The 17,062-nt window shown below is 51.1% G+C and overlaps 1 protein-coding gene across 1 annotated transcript in view; it reads right to left on the bottom strand.

Annotated features, from left to right (window-relative positions):
- Window positions 1-7,242: 7,242 nt before the first annotated feature.
- The window catches only part of LOC119955677, a 33,554-nt gene continuing 23,734 nt past the window's right edge, over window positions 7,243-17,062 (bottom strand). The window contains exons 5-6 of the mRNA XM_038782117.1: window positions 14,831-14,934; window positions 7,243-7,438 (exon numbers count right to left, since the gene is read on the bottom strand). Of these exons, the coding sequence (XP_038638045.1) occupies window positions 7,391-7,438; window positions 14,831-14,934 (152 nt within the window). The 3' untranslated portion in view covers window positions 7,243-7,390. The remainder of the gene's footprint in view (window positions 7,439-14,830; window positions 14,935-17,062) is intronic.

The following is a 17,062-nucleotide window of genomic DNA, read 5'->3' as shown; positions in this document are numbered from 1 at the left end:
CTTACTGACCTATTGGTTGAGTGTCTGTGTGTCATGTCTCTGGTGCTCCGTCTAGCGTCTAGCTAGCCTACGTGTACTTACATTAACCCCTTGTATATCTACAATGATGCATATCACCACACCGGGCGGGTGACAGCTTCTTTGGAAGTGGCAGATAACTCTTTGCACCAGCATTCGAAACCCGTGTTCCTGGTCTACGCTGGAAAATGTAGTCATGGGCCACCAGCAACAAGGTCCAGCGTTGTACCCTGGCAGAGGCCGATGGCGGTATCGGCTTATCTTCGTGAAGGAGTCCCAGCAAGTGGTTGTGGTCTGTGATGAAACGTTGCCTGTAAACATACTGGTGACATTTCTTGACGCTGTAAATGACAAGCAAGGCCTTCCTTCTCAATCTGTGCATAGTTAAGCTCAGCGTTTTAGTGGCGAATGCAATCGGCCTCTCTGAGGCACCCCCCCCCCCATTGTTTGGGATGAGTTTCCCTAACCCGTAAGGTGAAGCAGCGAAGGTCAGAATGATGGTTCTTTGGCGTCTAAATGAACCAACAAGCTGAATAGAAGGCTGACTCCTGCGTTTCCTTCCACTGTCCACACTGGTGTTTTCTCAAGAGCAAGTGTCGTGGTGCCAATGATGTTGCTAAGTTGGGAATAAAAGAGCCGTAATCATTTACCATCCCTAAGAAGGGCATTCATTCTGCCACGTTCTCAGCTGCCGGGACATTGTCTATTGGCCGGGGTTCATGTGATCCCACACAATAGGCCCTGAGCCAGTCATGAGGATCGTGGGGTCACACCCCTGAAAGAGGCCACCTACCAGACATTTGTAACAACTTTGCATGTACATATGTCACAATGTTATATGTACATATGTCACGATGTTACAGGATGTGGAGATGCCGGCGTTGGACTGGGGTGAGCACAGTAAGAAGTCTTACAACACCAGGTTAAAGTCCAACAGGTTTGTTTCAAACACGAGCTTTCGGAGCAGTGCTCCGAAAGCTCGTGTTTGAAACAAACCTGTTGGACTTTAACCTGGTGTTGTAAGACTTCTTACAATGTACATTGTCACGATGTTACATGTACCTGTGTAACAATGGGAGAATCATAGAATTTACAGTGCAGCCCAGCGAGTCTTGGAAAGAGCACCCTACTCAAGCCCATGCCTCCACTATATCCCCATAACCCAGAAACCACCTTTGGACACTAAGGGGCAATTTAGCACGGCCAATCCACCGAACCTGCACATCTTTGGACTGTGGGAGGAAACTGGAGCACCCGGAGGAAACCCACGCACACACGGGGAGAACGTGCAGACTCCACACAGTCACCCGAGCCCGGAATTGAACCCGGGTCTCTGGAGCTGTGAGGCAGCAGTGCTGACCACTGTTCCACCGTGCCGCCCGATGTTACACATGTCTGTGGAACATGGGTGGCGTAGTGATATTGTTGCTCGACTTGGTAATCCAGTGACTCAGAGTCATGGACTGGGAACCCGGGTTCAAATGGACGGCACGGTGGCATAGAGGCTAGCACTGTTGCTTTGCAGCGCCAGGGTTCCAGGTTTAATTTGCGGCTTGGATCAGTGTCTGTATATTCTCCCCGTGTCCTCCGGGGGCTCTGGTTTCCTCCCACAAGTCCCAAAAGACGTGCTTGTTAGGTGAATTGGACATTCTGAATTCTCCCTCAGTGTACCTGAACAAGCACCGGAATGTGGCGACTAGGGGCTTTTCACAGTAACTTCATCGCAGTGTTAATGTAAGCCTACTTGTGACACTAATAAAGATTATTATTATCCCACCATGGTAGATATTGAAATTGGAATTCAATAAATATCTGGAATTAAAAAAGTCTAATGATAACCATAAACCATTGTCGAGTGTCGTAACAACCCATCAGGTTCATTGATGTCCTTTACGGAAGGAAATCTGCCGTCCTTACCCAGTCTGGCCGACATGTGACTCCGGACCCACAGCAATGTGGTTGACTCTTAACTGCCCCGTCAAGGTGCAATTCGGGATGGGTCATAAACGCTGGCACAGCCAGCAATGCCCAAGTTTCAGAAACGAATAAAATGTGTCACAATGTAGCACGCACATATGTCTTAATAGTACATACACATGTGTAACAATGTTCCATGTGCCAGTGTCATAATGTTACATGCACATGTGTCTGAATGTTATAAAAACACGTGTCACAATGTTACATGCACATGTGTAACCATGTTACAGGCACATGTATCTTTTGTAGACCACAAATGAGTCTGAACCAAGTTGGTAAAAAGGAATCTTGGTTCATTGCAAAGTAATTATATTTACAATATACATCAGATCCCAGCCAGATCTGCTGTGTCAGTTTCACATCTCGCCGACTTTATACCGAGCGTAACCATGGATGATTTAGGGGCCTCCTCGCTCCCTTGACGGGGCAGCTCGTATCTGGCGAGGCTCACGGGGAGACTGATCGCTCCAACCCCATAGGTCTCATGCGGGTTATAACAGTATCACAGTGTTACATGTACATTTGTCACAATGTTACATGTGTGACAATGTTACATGTGAATTTTGTACAATATTAAATGTATACGTGTAACAATGTTAAATGTACATGTGTCCAATGTTACGTGCCATATGTCTCAATGTTTCAAAAGCACGTGTCACAATGTTACATGTACCTGTGTATCAATGTTACAGGCCATATTTCTCAATTTTACCTACACATATGTAACAATGTTACATGTGCATTTGTCACAATGTTACCTGTACATGTGTGAGAATGTTACATGTACATGTGTCACAATGTCACATGCACATGTGTCGCAATGTAAAATGCACGTGTATAAAAGTTACAGGCATATGTGTCACATTGTTCCATATATATGTGTAACAATGTTACAGGCACATGTGTTACAATGCCACATATATATGTGTCACTATGTTACATGTAGATATGTCACAATGTTATATGCATGTCTCAATGTTACATACACATGTGTAACAAATGTTACATGTACACCTGTAACATTTCAAAAACATGTGTCACAATGTTAGATATACATGTGTAAAAATCTTAAACACGTTACAATGTCACTTGTACACGTGTCACAATGTTGTATGTACATGTGTCTCAATGGTACATACACATGTGTAACAATGTTACATGTACATGTGTAACAAGGTAACCTGCACATATCTCAGTAGTGCATACACATGTGCAAAAATGTTACATGCTAATTTTTACCAATGTTACATGTACATAGAACATACAGTGCAGAAGGAGGCCATTCGGCTCATCGAGTCTGCACCGACACACTTAAGCCCTCACTTCAACCCTATCCCCTTTAACCCAATAACCTTTTTGGATACTAAGGGCAATTTAGCATGGCCAATCCACCTAACCTGCACGTCTTTGGACTGTGGGAGGAAACCGGAGCACCTGGAGGAAACCCACGCAGGGACGGGGAGAGCGTGCAGATTCCGCATAGAAAGTGACCCAAGCCGCGAATCGAACCTGGGACCCTGGCGCTGTGAAGCAACTCTGCTAACCACTGTGCTACCGTGCAACTATATTACTGGTATGTGTAACTATATTACAGGTATGTGTCTCTGTTACAAAAGCACATGTCCCAATTTTACATATGCATGTGTAATCAATGTTACATGCACATGTAAAACAATGATACAGTACATGCATCACAATATTACATTTACAAGTGTAATTCTCACAACGATCAGGACTGGGTATCTCAGCCAAGTGTCACCATCACCCACCCTCCTCTCCTCCTTCTCATTCCCTCCCCTCAACAGAAATCCCCCTCCAGACCTTTAATTGCCAAGTGGGGCGGCATCTACCTTAACACTGGAATTGGGTTGGGACCGAGGAATCGTTCCTAGATCACGGTCCCGACCACCAATCCCTCCCCCCCTCTGGTGTATCAGTCGGTCATCTCGACATTATCCAATCCCTTTCAAACCCTTGATGCAGCAACCAAATCACCTCACAACTGCCTCTTCCCGTACCAGCCTCCCCGGACAGGCGCTGGAATGTGGCTACTAGGGGCTTTTCACAGTAACTTCACTGAAGCCTACTCGTGACAATAAGCGATTTACATTTTCTTGCCCATTGAGAACTTGTCCAATTTGCCGAATCGCCCTCAGAATTCAGTCCCCTCAATCGTTCTGTTTGCCCTGTTGTGTATCCTTTTCAATAACTGTGATATCCTCTCTACCGTGAGTCGACCAGAACCATTCTCAGTACGGCAGCTGTGGTCACAGCAGTGATTATAAAGTGGTGGGGTTACTGCACTGTGTTCACTCAATATTCACCTTTTGAATAGATCCGAGCACCTGATATCTATATATATATAAGAACTGGCAATGCAATGCTAACGGGGATGAAAGCTTTATTACAATGGCAAGATATTGACAGGCGTGAAATGGGATGGTGGATGTCATTGTGCTACATTGTAATCTGAAGGAGGTACAGAATTCAAAATAGAAAAGTCACCATGTGCAGAATTATATCGCCATGTGTCTCCTAAATTTTGTTAAGATTCGATCAGTGACTGTCAACAAATTGGATCAGTAGAAGAACATATAGCTTCAGATGGTTTCACGGGTCGGCGCAACATCGAGGGCCGAAGGGCCCGTACCGCGCTGTAATATTCTATGTTCTATATTTGCATCTGAATATCAGTTTCCCAACCGTACGCCGATTGCCTTGTGCGCTCAATGGCAGAAATGTTTCGGCATCGGTCATATCACTGGGTGTTACACTCTTTATTCAAATCTTACCCCCTCAAAATCTGTCGCTGGGTCAAAATCCTGGCTGTCCCTCCCTAACAGCACAGTGGGTGTACCTACAGCTCAGGGACTGCAGCGGTTCAAGAAGGCAGCTCACCACCACCTTCTCCAGGGTAGCAATGTTGACCCAGCCGACGACACCCACATACCATAAATGAACGAAAAAAAACCACCCAGCAGTGATCAGCTTCGTTACTGAGACAGGTGGAACGATCTTTCAAGGAATTCCTGGAGTTATTAGTTAAAGCTCTCTCTGGGCCCGTTCTTTACTTGTTCCCTCACCTCCTCCTCCGTTCGCTATCGCCTGCTCTCGTTATCCTATCTTTCTCTGCCCTCTTGCTTGCCACCACTAAGGGACAATTCACGCATTGAGTTGCTCAAACCCAGAGCCATAATCATAGAATCATCGCACAACACAGTAGGTAGCCACAGGGCCCACCGTTCCTGTGCTGACCCTCTGAAAGAGTCACCCATTTCGACCCAATCCTTCCTTTCCCCACTGCCCAGTCAATGTCCCTGTAATAATCCACGGGAGGCAGGAGTCCCGTCACCACACCACTATTTATTTCCAATCACTAGATACAAGAGCAGCTCCAAAACAGTGCTGCTAGCAGTCCAGTCAACTTAAGACTGGGGCACAAAGCCTACACAGGCTTATATGGGTCCCCTCAATGAGCTATCATTGAGGGAGCTCATACTCCAATTGGCCAACCAATAATGCTAATTGGAGGTCATTACAGTCCCCTTCTCAAATATTGATCCTGTTTCTTTTGAAAGTTCCTATTGAAACTGCTCCCATTGCTCTTTCACACAGCGCCTTCCAGGTCACAGCTTGCTGTGTCTTACAGCCCGCACCGGTCTTACGGGCAGGGTTGATTAAGTGGAGCTGGCCAGTAAGGTGGTGACTAGTGAAGACCCAGGAGGAAACTAAATGGTGATTGTAAAATAAAATAAATTTTTGTTTTGACCAACTTGGGGCGGAATCTTCGTTGCCCGTACAAAATTGTGTTAAAACATTCTCACCACCCCGTCCTGTACTCCCTTCAACCAAATATCTCTCACCGCACAGAAACCATCCCTGTCAGTAAAACTCTGTACACTTTGAACAGAATCACAGACTGGTGTCTGACATTCAGAACTATCACACATGCTCTCTTTACAAAACATTTCAAACAATGACGGTTAATTAAATATCTGTTGGGGTGGGAGGATAATTCTAACCTCGCTCTCTGTCCGGGAATGCTATAGGGTTAGGTGGAATGCTTCTTAACATTCCCACCCAGCATCTGTTGACGACGTGGTGTAAAATCAGACAGGCTGAAAATCAATGCTGCACCCAATACCATCGGTTCCATGACACATCAGCGATTATAGTGTTGGAATCATAGAATTCACAGTGCAGAAGGAGGCCTTTCGGCCCATCGAGTCTGCACCTGCCCTTGGAAAGAGCACCCTACTTAAGCCCACTCCATCCACGTAACCCCACCCAACCTTTTTGGACACTAAGGGCAATTTATCACGGCCAATCCACCTAGCCTGCACATCTTTGGACTGTGGGAGGAAACCGGAGCACCCGGAGGAAACCCACGCAGACACGGGGAGGACGTGCAGACTCCGCACAGTGACCCAAGCCAGAAATCGAACCTGGACCTTGGTGCTAACCGCTGTGCTACCGTGCTGCCCATTTGTAAATCAGTTGTGAGCCAGGATGGACCGATCCCATGTGTGTTCTGTTACAACACTTTTCACAGTATTCCGAGCTGTAACGTGTGTCGGTGACCCCGGGCCCCTCTGCCAGCTACTGACTCACAGCAGACTCAATGCTTTATCAACAAGGTTATCACGGGGTCAGGTCTGTTCAATTCCCACTGCTCCCGCTCTCAGACTGACCCTTCAGTCCACAGTCAACCGTCTACTTTATGCAGACACTACGTCGATCAAACTCCATTTTAATCTTCCTTTGAATTATTTCAGCACCACCGGCTAGATCGGCATTTGTTGCCCATCCCTAATTGCCCTTGGGAAGGTGGTGGTGAGCGGCATTCGTGAGTCACCACAATCCACGCGATGTAGGCACACCCACTCTGCTGTTAGGGAGGGAGTTCCAGGTATAGAGTGGATACGTTGGCTTGAGTAGGGTGATCATTGCTCGGCACAACATCGAGGGCCGAAGGGCTTGTTCTGTGCTGTACTGTTCTATGTTTCTAAGTCAGGGTGGTGAGTGACTTGGAGGGGAACCTCCAGGTGGTGGGGCTCCCAGGTATCTGCTGCCCTGGTCCTTCTAGATTGTAGAGGGTTTGGAAGGTGCTGTCGAAGGAGCCTTGGCGAGTTGCTGCAGTGAATACTGTCACAGACGGCTGACACTGTGAACAGATAGTGGAGGGAGTGTTCTATGGAACGCTGAAGTCAGTTATCCAGTCGGATTCTCAATGGGACATTCTGTGGATTGACTGTGAGAAAAGTTTTATTTTCTGCAAAGTGAAATGAGAATAAACATTGAAAATTGCCCCCAGCTCTTTGCTAAACTTGCTTCTGGAAATGCGTTGCTCGACACGGGTTTTGCAAAGCTCTTGCTGACGGGGGACTTGGTGCTTTTATTTCTGACTGGCGGTTTCCTCTGCATTTTGAAGGTCGCACTCCTCCTGCACAGAAGAAAAATAAATAATCAAACACTGGCAAAAATCCTGGGCGTGTTTTTCTACCCCGTCCGCGCGCGTGTGCGGCAACGGAGGGTGGTTCACCAGGGACCCCGCCGTCAGCCGTGGGGTATCCCGTTGAACGCACCCCTCGCCGGCAGGAAATCCATGGCGGGGTGTGTGCACCGTCAGCGGGACAGTAAGATCCCACCAGTGTTCACGGCTCGAAAGGCCCACCCCAAGTTTATTTCTGACTGGCGGTTTCCTCTGCATTTTGACGGTCGCACTCCTCCTGGGGCTGGTTTAGCTCACTGAGCTGAATCGCTGGCTTTTAAAGCAGACCAAGCAGGCCAGCAGCACGGTTCGATTCCCGTACCAGCCTCCCCGGACAGGCGCCGGAATGTGGCGACTAGGGGCTTTTCACAGTAACTTAATTGAAGCCTACTCGTGACAATAAGCCATTTTCATTTCATTCATTTCAAGTTTAATGACGATACAAACTTCTTTCATCCTGTGGTGATATGCATCACTGTAAATACACAAGGGGTTAATGTAAATACACATAGACTAGTTAAACACTAGAGGGAGCACCAGAGACATGACACACAGACATTCAACCGAAAGGTCAGTAAGATAGGACACGACCAATAGGCATTCACGATACACACACAGGTGACACTATTACAGGGGGGAATTACACCAACCCATATGTAAAGGACACAGCACACATGATCTTCCTCTTTCCGGTGGAGACACTCAGTGAGTACACAGGGTTGATTTGAAACACATCACACCCACCACGTGGATTGTAGCAGACTGGTTTGTCAGTCTGAGTAGCTATAGCAGGATTAACAGAGGTATTTTCCATGTTTCCCTGCAGTCTCTTGATATAAGTGGCATCAGGAGTGGCATGGGGGAACAGTGGGCAGCCTGGTGGCACAGTGGTTAGCACTGCTGCCTCACAGCGCCAGGGACCCCGGTTCGATTCCAGCCTCAGGTATCACCGCCTGTGTGGAGTTTGCACGTTCTCCCCGTCTCTGCGTGGGTTTCTTCCGGGCGCTCCGGTTTCCTCCCACAAGTCCCGAAAGATGTGCGGGTGAGGTGGGGCTAGGGGGCTGCAAGGATAGATTGGGAAACCGGAGGCAACTCACACAGACATGGGGAGAACGCGCACACTCCACACGGACAGTGACCCGAAGTTGGAGACAGCAGTGCTAACCACTACGCCACCGTGCTGCCTCCGACAGTACATGTCAGCCATTTTGGATCTTTCTTCCATTGGAATGCAAACATTTTTCAAAAGGAGAGAGGTGAGCCATAAATGTGTGAAGGGGGGGGGGGGGGGGGGGGGGGGGGGCGAGATATCTCTGAAATGCTGAGGGGGCTTCACCTGCCTAAAGGGAAGCTTCCAGCGAAGAGTGCGGGGGTGGTGGGGTGGGGTGAATACGGGGAGTTGGGCGGGGCGGTATCATCCGAAGATAGGAATTTTCCTGGACCCACAAATGGTGTGGGAGGAAATGCAAGCCCCTGAGCCGCCATTACTTGGTCAGAAGGAGCAGCAAGTAGCGCAGCCCACGACTGGATGGGCCGCATCAAAATGCAGTGGGTAACGGGAGCAGGAGAGCGACCAGAGATAGTCTGAGCCACGTACTGTAGATGTCGGAGTGACAGGGAAGACTGCGCCTCTCAAGGGAATCCGTCACGGAACTCTCCACGATGCTCCAGGCTGACCCGTGACCAATGGGTCTGGGTGGACATCTGATGCCAGTGCCATTGTAAATCACCACAATACTGAATTCCCCCCCCCAGCTCTTTCCAAGGAACCACGGGGATGCAGTGCAGGATACCCTGGAAAGGAACGCACCCACTGTGTTGGAGAAGTCACCATTGTTCTGTTCAAGTGAGCTGGATAGTTTGTGCAGTTCCACACTGACACTGACGACTAGGTCGGGAGGTCTGTTTGCTCCCGGGTGCAGGATGTAATCGACTGCATCCGTGTGGCCATCAAAGCTCCCAAGACTATCCTGCAGACTATCCTCCATCCCCAGGATGAGCTTCATGTGACCAATCTGCAGGTGTGTGCCTGTTCCCCAGGGTGGGGGGGGACCTCCTAATGCAATATATCCTCCAGCACTCCCAGCTGCCACCTTTGTTCGAGCCCCTCGCACGCTGTCACGGGTGGATCCTTGATGAGAGGGAAGACCCTGGCTACTGTCGCCAGTGGCAAACCCTCGTACTAAAGCTGAGCAGCAGGGCAATGCCTGGCACAGACCGGCCCAGGTCACGATCGCAGACAATAAACCTGCTCAAGATGCTGTTCTCACCCCGGGACAGTTTCAGGGCAGCTCTGCAACATGACCTAGTGAGGGTCTCCGGAATCTATCGCGCACTTCATAACCTTGTGCAGCAGAGGATTGAGGCATTACAACGAGAGGTCATGGAGGAGGAGGAGTCTCAATCCACATTTAACAAGGAGGGTATGGGGAGGATGCCGAGGAGACAGGACAACAATATCAACTGCCTGCACCAGAAGCCAGGCTCTTGGAGATAGTCCACTAGGAACATAAGAACATAAGAACTAGGAGCAGGAGTAGGCCACCTGGCCCCTCGAGCCTGCTCCGCCATTCAATGAGATCATGGCTGATCTTTTGTGGAGTCAGCTCCACTTTCCAGCCTGAACACCATAACCCTTAATCCCTTTATTCTTCAAAAAACTATCTATCTTTATCTTAAAAACATTTAATGAAGGAGCCTCAACTGCTTCACTGGATAAGGAATTCCATAGATTCACAACCCTTTGGGTGAAGAAGTTCCTCCTAAACTCAGTCCTAAATCTACTTCCCTTTATTTTGAGGCTATGCCCCCTAGTTCTGCTTTCACCCGCCAGTGGAAACAACCTGCCCGCATCTATCCTATCTATTCCCTTCATAATTTTAAATGTTTCTATAAGATCCCCCCTCATCCTTCTAAATTCCAACAGTCCCAGTCTACTCAATCTCTCCTCGGAGGGGAGGTGACAACCTCATTCACACCATTTCCAGCAAATCTCAGGTCCCTAACTGGCTGTAGACACCAACAGATCTCGTCTCCCCCACATCCCATCAGGCATATTACTCACCACTGTCCAATATCCAACCATCTCCAAATCCAACGCTCCATTCACAAAGATGGCCACAATCTGCTTTCACCCAAAACTAACAGGTCCAAGAGTTCGTATTGCCATTCCATAAACTCAATCCCCAAATACAGGATGTAGGAATGAATTCACAAACACCATTCAATGAAATATTAATCAATGGTTGACATCAAGGGTTTAAACACCAGTGCTCTTTCCAAAGCATTTCTTCTTGGGTGAGGTTTGACTCTGGCATCTGCAGGTGAGTTGGAGGTAGGATATCGGACATGATTCCCATGACCTGCGATGACCTTGGCGGGCGTCCTCTTGCTGCCTGAGCCGTGGAGGACCCCAGGATGTTGAGGGGCTCTTACACCAGTGCAGCTGCCTCCTCTGTGGCCACTTCCACTGGAGGCAGTGAGGTCACTGGAGGTAGTCGGGCTGAGGAGCGTTTACCCCCTCGGTACGTGTTGAGTATTCTCTATTTTGCTTCACCCGGATCGCTTGGATGCGTAGTGTTGAATAAAAAACACAAAGCTTAGTTAATAAATAAAACTATAAATATATTACACTACTAAGATTCGTTCACATTCCTAAAGTAGAAGGTTTTTATATTAAACTATGCTGTCTCTAATTGCAGAACTCTCAAGTACACAACTGCACTCTCTCTCAAGCCTCATCTATCTTTCTGTTTGAATGTTCTTCTATCTTCTCCTCTTCACCATCTTCTGACCCACGAGGCTTAGCCCCATCCCTTATATACTTATGGGATTAGCTCCCTCTAGTGGCTGCCTGTATACATTTCATTAACTCTTGCATTGCCTTCATTTATAATAATCCCACACCTCCAGATGTATCAGACCACAGCTGGGCCCCCTTCCCAGAGTGCAATAGGACCTCACTTCCTACCAGAGATGGAGGAGCGGCTGGAGGAGGCGGCAAGTGCCCAGTTCCTCTCTTTCCTGGCCACTCAAACTGATGGTATACGGGTCCGAGCGCATGTTCGGCAGCCCTGCCTGGTCTGCAGGAAGTGGCTCCCCATTATCTCGCCAAGGAGGAAGCCATTCTCTCGCACAGCTGAGACGTGACAGAATTTCATCGTTCACGCATGGCTCGACATAGCCTCTGGCTGCCTCTGCTTGACGCTGCCTTGTTCTGCGCTGAAACTCCAGCAGATTGAGAGTGGCTGATAATAGATGCGCGTCATCAGCCGGCGACTCAACATGGGCACCATCTCTAATGGTCCTCCGACCATCATGGTTCTTGGCTGCTCCTCAGTGAGGTTCTCACCAGCGTGTGACCCTAAACTGATTGACAGCCACATACCCACTGAGTGGAACCTCTCTGCCCTGGTGAAGGTTGTGGGGGAAGATGCACCATCACAGGTTTGGATACCCTCTCTCTCAGAGGTCTCTGTCGAGGCAGGAAACTGCCCCTTTCGAGTGTCGACTCCTGCGAATTCAGTTTGCCCCTTCCCATCAATGCCTGCCGCAGACTTCCTTTCTGCGCTGGCACGCTTGAGCTTTCAGGCCATTCACCCTCAGCGTCCGTCACTCAGATCTTTCCAGCAGGGCCGGGTTCCCCTTCTCCCTGGGCCGCATTGCGAACCTCCACTCCAGTGGCTCCCAGCTTCTCAGCTCTGCCACCCCTCCACCTGTTTCCATGGCGCCCTGGCGGGAGGGGAGAGTGAGCCTCGAGACGTTGATCAAAGATCCGTCTCCTCGCCCGGCATCCCTCAGGTCCACGAGGAGTCCTCCCGGGTGTCTCTCTTACACCTTCCTCGGACGCTGGCACCGAGAGACACTTCTCCGTCACCTCTATACCGCCACTCCTCCTGAGCTGGAGGGTATTGTTCATTTGGCCACTTGGGCAGTCCCTCTCCAGGTTGAGAGCCATTGCCTGTGACCCACCTGACAGCTACACCTCAATCATCATTCACTCACACTTCCCTTTGAGATGCTTCCAGCATTGAGTTCAGCTGTGTTGCTGGGTCCCACAGTTGTTGGAGGGTCTCCCCCCCCCCCCCCCCTCTCCATCCCCCCCCCCCCCCCCCCCCCACCTCCCTCTCAGTTGGGAACAAGACCCCCACCCACTGTTCTTGGCCCACCTTGAGGAAAGCCCACATGTCAGGGTTGCTGGGCCATCCCCTGTGGGCCCTGCCCCATTCCCCTGCTGTCAGCAGGTTGCAGACACTGAAGAGGTGATTATAGCCAATGATGGCTTGAGATCTTCTGCTCGATTCTTCCAGGCTCGCAGCTGAAGGCTGGTGGACTAACGATAACGTCCCAAAGCTGCAGAGACACAAGAAACTGAGCTCAGCTCAGCGACCTTCGAGTCGCTACAGACTGCTCTGGGTGTCGTTGCCAAATGGACATTTGTCTGTCACTGGAAGAGATTTCACACCCTCACAAACACAACGTGGAAACTGTGCGTCTGTGTGGAGTCTGCATGTTCGCCCCGTGTCTGTGTGGGTTTCCTCCGGTTTCCTCCCACTGAGTGGACCCCATCTGCTCTGGTGAAGGGCGCGGGGGAAGATGTCAAGCTGCACCCTTCTGAGGATTGGATAGCAAAGATGTGCCGATTCGGTGGATTGGCCAGGCTGATCTGTTCCCTGTCGGAACGCTATTCACAACGCCCTATGCTGCTCTTGCTCATGTATTTGCTTTGTTTGGCCCCTTGTTCCGCACTGTAACCAATCTCTGTTTGTCAATGTTCTCTGTTGATTATTCTTTTTGTCTACTATGTACATACTGTGTACGTTGCCTTGGTCACAGAAAAATACTTTTCACTGTACTTCGGTACCTGTGACAATAAATCAAATCAAATCAAATCTAATCAAGGATAAATTAGGGTGGCATGTGGCGTAGTGGTTAGCACTGGGACTGCGGCGCTGAGGGCCCGGGTTCGAATCCCGGCCATGGGTCACTGTCCGTGTGGAGTTTGCACATTCTCCCCGTGTCTGCGTGGGTCTCGCCCCCACAACCCAAAGGTCTGGCTGCAGGGTAGGTGGATTGGCCTGTGGACTGTGCCCCTTCATTGGAAAAAAAATAATGGGCGGAATTCTCCGACCCCCCCCCCCCCCCCCGCCGGGTTGGAGAATTGACGCGGCGCCACGTGAATCGCGCCACGCCGCCCGGGCACCACGCGTATTGCGCCACGCCATCCCGGGATGCAATTCTCCGCAATGTGTGGTCAGCGCTGCGCCAGCCGGGGTATGCGCCGATTCTCTGGCCCCGGCCGGCACACCGATTCTCCAGGCTGGATGGGCTGAGCGGGGTGAGGTCTTGGGGGGGGGGGGGGGGGGTTTGCGGGGGGAAGGGGTCCAACCCTGGGGGGGACCTCCGTAGTGGCCTGGCCAGCGATCGGGACCCACCAATCGGAGGGCCGGGCTCTCTGGCCTCCTTTTCTCCGCGCCGGCTCCTGCAGCCCTGCGCCATTTGGCGTCGGGGCTGCCGCAGGGAAGAAGGCCACCGCGCAGGCGCTAGTTGGCACGGATCCCGTTGCACCGGGTTCAGGCCGGGATCGGCAGCTGGGGCGGCTTGTGCCCGACATGTTTGGGAGTCTCAATTCTTGACACCAAGCCCACGTTCAAGTGGCATAAAGGGAGGCGAACAAAAGGTTGGGCAAAGAGCAAGGTCTGAGGAACATCTGAAAAGAGGAAACTGGGACAGCACGGTGGAGGGTTTGAGGAGGGACTCCAGATGTTTGGGTCTCGTCAGGTGACAGCACAGCCGCCAAGGATGGAGTGATTGAAGTTGAGGATGTGTGAGAGCGGGTTTTAGAGGAGTGCTGAGATCTCGGAGCACCGTAAGAAGTCTGACAACACCAGGTTAAAGTCCAACAGGTTTGTTTCAAACACGAGCTTTCGGAGCACGGCTCCTTCCTCGGGTGAGTTGTAAGACTTCTTACTGTGCCCACCCCAGTCCAACGCCGGCATCTCCACAACAGCGATCTCGGAGGGTTATGGGGACGGCGGAGATTATGGCGATAGGGAGGGACGAGGTCATGGAGGGGTTTGAAAGTAAGGATGAGAAATGGAGGTGTTGGATTTTGGTGCCAGTTTGGGATACTGAGTTCAGGGCTGGGGGGTGATGGGTAAACAGGATTTGGTATGAGTTTGGCGACAGGGAACCGAGTGCTGGATGAGCTCAAAATGGTGGAAGATACGAAGATAAGTATCGAGGTAACAAAGGGAGGAGATGAGGAGACTTTAAACCTTTGCGTTTGGACTTTTGGCAGCCAAAACTATGTTATGTGCATCGCTGAGAGAAACCAAAACTGACCTTCTTCCGAGGCAGGACCACGACTTTATCTTTCTTCATTCCTGCGCAGTGAAGCTGCTCTTCAAATATCTTCACCATCTTCTCCACCCGAGTTGCATTTCGACCTGTTTTCATTCAGAAATGAAACATTGGGACTGATTCCTGCTCCTGATCACTTTCTACGGCCTTTCTGTCAAATGTGCCGGGTCACGGGGAGAAGGGCGATCGGTGGATTGCTCATCCACTGAGCCAGTGCAAGCAGGATGGGCAGAATGGCCTCCCTTCTGCGAGGTTCCAATTCTACGATTCTTTCCTCGTCTAAACATCACGAGGGTTGAGCTGTGGCTACACGGTTTACCTCATCTGAAAGGCAGAGGATCTGAAAGGGCAGCACAAGCCTCGGCGTTACACGTGGAGTGTTGGCCTGGACTGGAGTCTCTGACATGAGACATCTTCTGAAAGATTTGCCAGTTGTGGCAAATCGAAACTCTCTCAACCTGGATCAGAGGATGCGCCCTTAACCGTGTTAAAGATTCTGCAGGAGTGCAGACTGCTGTTGTTCTTGTGGCCTTACAGAGCGGGAAAAAGGACCCCCCCCCCCCCCCCCAGAGCGGGAAAAAGGACCCCCCCCCAGAGACCCTCTCCCCCCCCCCTCCAGAGACCCTCTCCCCCCCCCCCCCCCAGAGACCCTCTTCCCCCCCCCCCCCCCCCCCCCCCCCCCCCCCCCCCCCAGAGACCCTCTCTCTCCAATAATGATCCCGACTGCTAACTTGGGCAAGGTCAGAAAATCTCTGAGGGAGCGGGAGCGAGGTAGAGGCTGGAGGAGGGAGTGATGGAAGCTGGGAAAGGGAGGGGGGGGGGGCAGGGAGAGTAGGGGGGAAGGTGGGGGAATGGTGTAGGGGGCAGGGAGAGAGAGGAGAGATGGGGAGGGGGGGGTATGTGGGGGAGTGATGTGGGGACAGGGAGAGAGTGAAGGGAGTGGGGGGTGGGGGTGGGGGAATGATGTAGGGGGCAGGGAGAGTGAAAGGAGTGGAGAGTAGGGGTGGGGGTGGGGGAATGATGTAGGGGGCAGGGAGAGTGAAGGGAGTGGAGAGTAGGGGTGGGGGTGGGGGAATGATGTAGGGGGCAGGGAGAGTGAAGGGAGTGGAGAGTAGGGGTGGGGGAATGATGTAGGGGGCAGGGAGAGAGAGGAGAGATGGGGAGAGGAGGGGGGAGGGGGGGAATGATGTAGGGGCAGGGAGAGAGGAGAGATGGGGAGAGGGGGAAAGTGGGAGAGTGAGGTAGGGGGCAGGGAGAGAGTGAAGGGAGTGGAGAGATGGGAAGAGTAGGGGGGAAGGTGGGGGAATGATATGGGGGCAGGGAGAGAGAGGAGAGATGGGGAGAGTCGGGGGAAGGTGGGGGAGTGATGTCGGGGGCAGGGAGAGAGAGGAGAGATAGGTGGAGGAGGGGGAGGTGGAAAGTGGGTAAACAGCGTGGAGACAGAAAAGGGGGAGGGGAAGAAGGTTGGGGGGGGGAGAGAGATGGGGAGACAACGGGGGGGAGGTGCAGGGTGCCCAATCAGAGTGAAGAGAAAGAGCAAGGAGGGGGAAGAAGGTTGGGCGGGGAGGGGAAAGAGAGATGGGGGGAGGAATGGAGGAGCCAGCAGAATAGGGAGGATAGGTTGGGCTGGTTTCACTGGCGTTTGGAAGAGTGAGGGCTGACTTGATTGACGTATAAAACTGGCCTTGACAAGGTGGACGTGGAAAGTCCTGAACCAGGGGGCACGGTTTTGGAACTAGGGGTCGCCATTTTAGGACAGAGGTGAGGAGAAAGTATTTTCTCTCAGAGGATCATGTGACTTTGGAACTGCCTTCCTCAGGAGGTGGTGGAGGGAGGAGTCACTGAACATCTTTAAGGCGGCGGTACATACATTCTTCAAGGGAATCAGTGATTATTGGAGGTAGGTGGGAATGGCGGAGCAGGCCGAATGGCCTTCTTCTGCTCCTATTTGGGATGTATATATGGTGAGGAGGAGGGATGGTATGGAGGGGGGTGGATAATGAGTAAGGAGGGTGAAGGGCGAAGAGAGAGGGTGGCTGGTGTGGTGAATGTATAATATAAATTCACACTGTGTATCACTGTGTCCCTGTGGGCTCCATCTGTGAGCCGTTGGGCGGCTCTGCCCACAGGGGGAGATGAGGAGCATGTACAGGGCTCCACCCATGTCTCCGCCCATGGCTCTGCCTATGGCTCCACCCACAACCGGAAGTATAC

This window comes from Scyliorhinus canicula, chromosome 21 (genome assembly GCF_902713615.1).
Source record: "Scyliorhinus canicula chromosome 21, sScyCan1.1, whole genome shotgun sequence".
Taxonomy (NCBI): Eukaryota; Metazoa; Chordata; class Chondrichthyes; order Carcharhiniformes; family Scyliorhinidae; genus Scyliorhinus; species Scyliorhinus canicula.
This window is presented reverse-complemented; position numbering and strand designations above follow the sequence as displayed.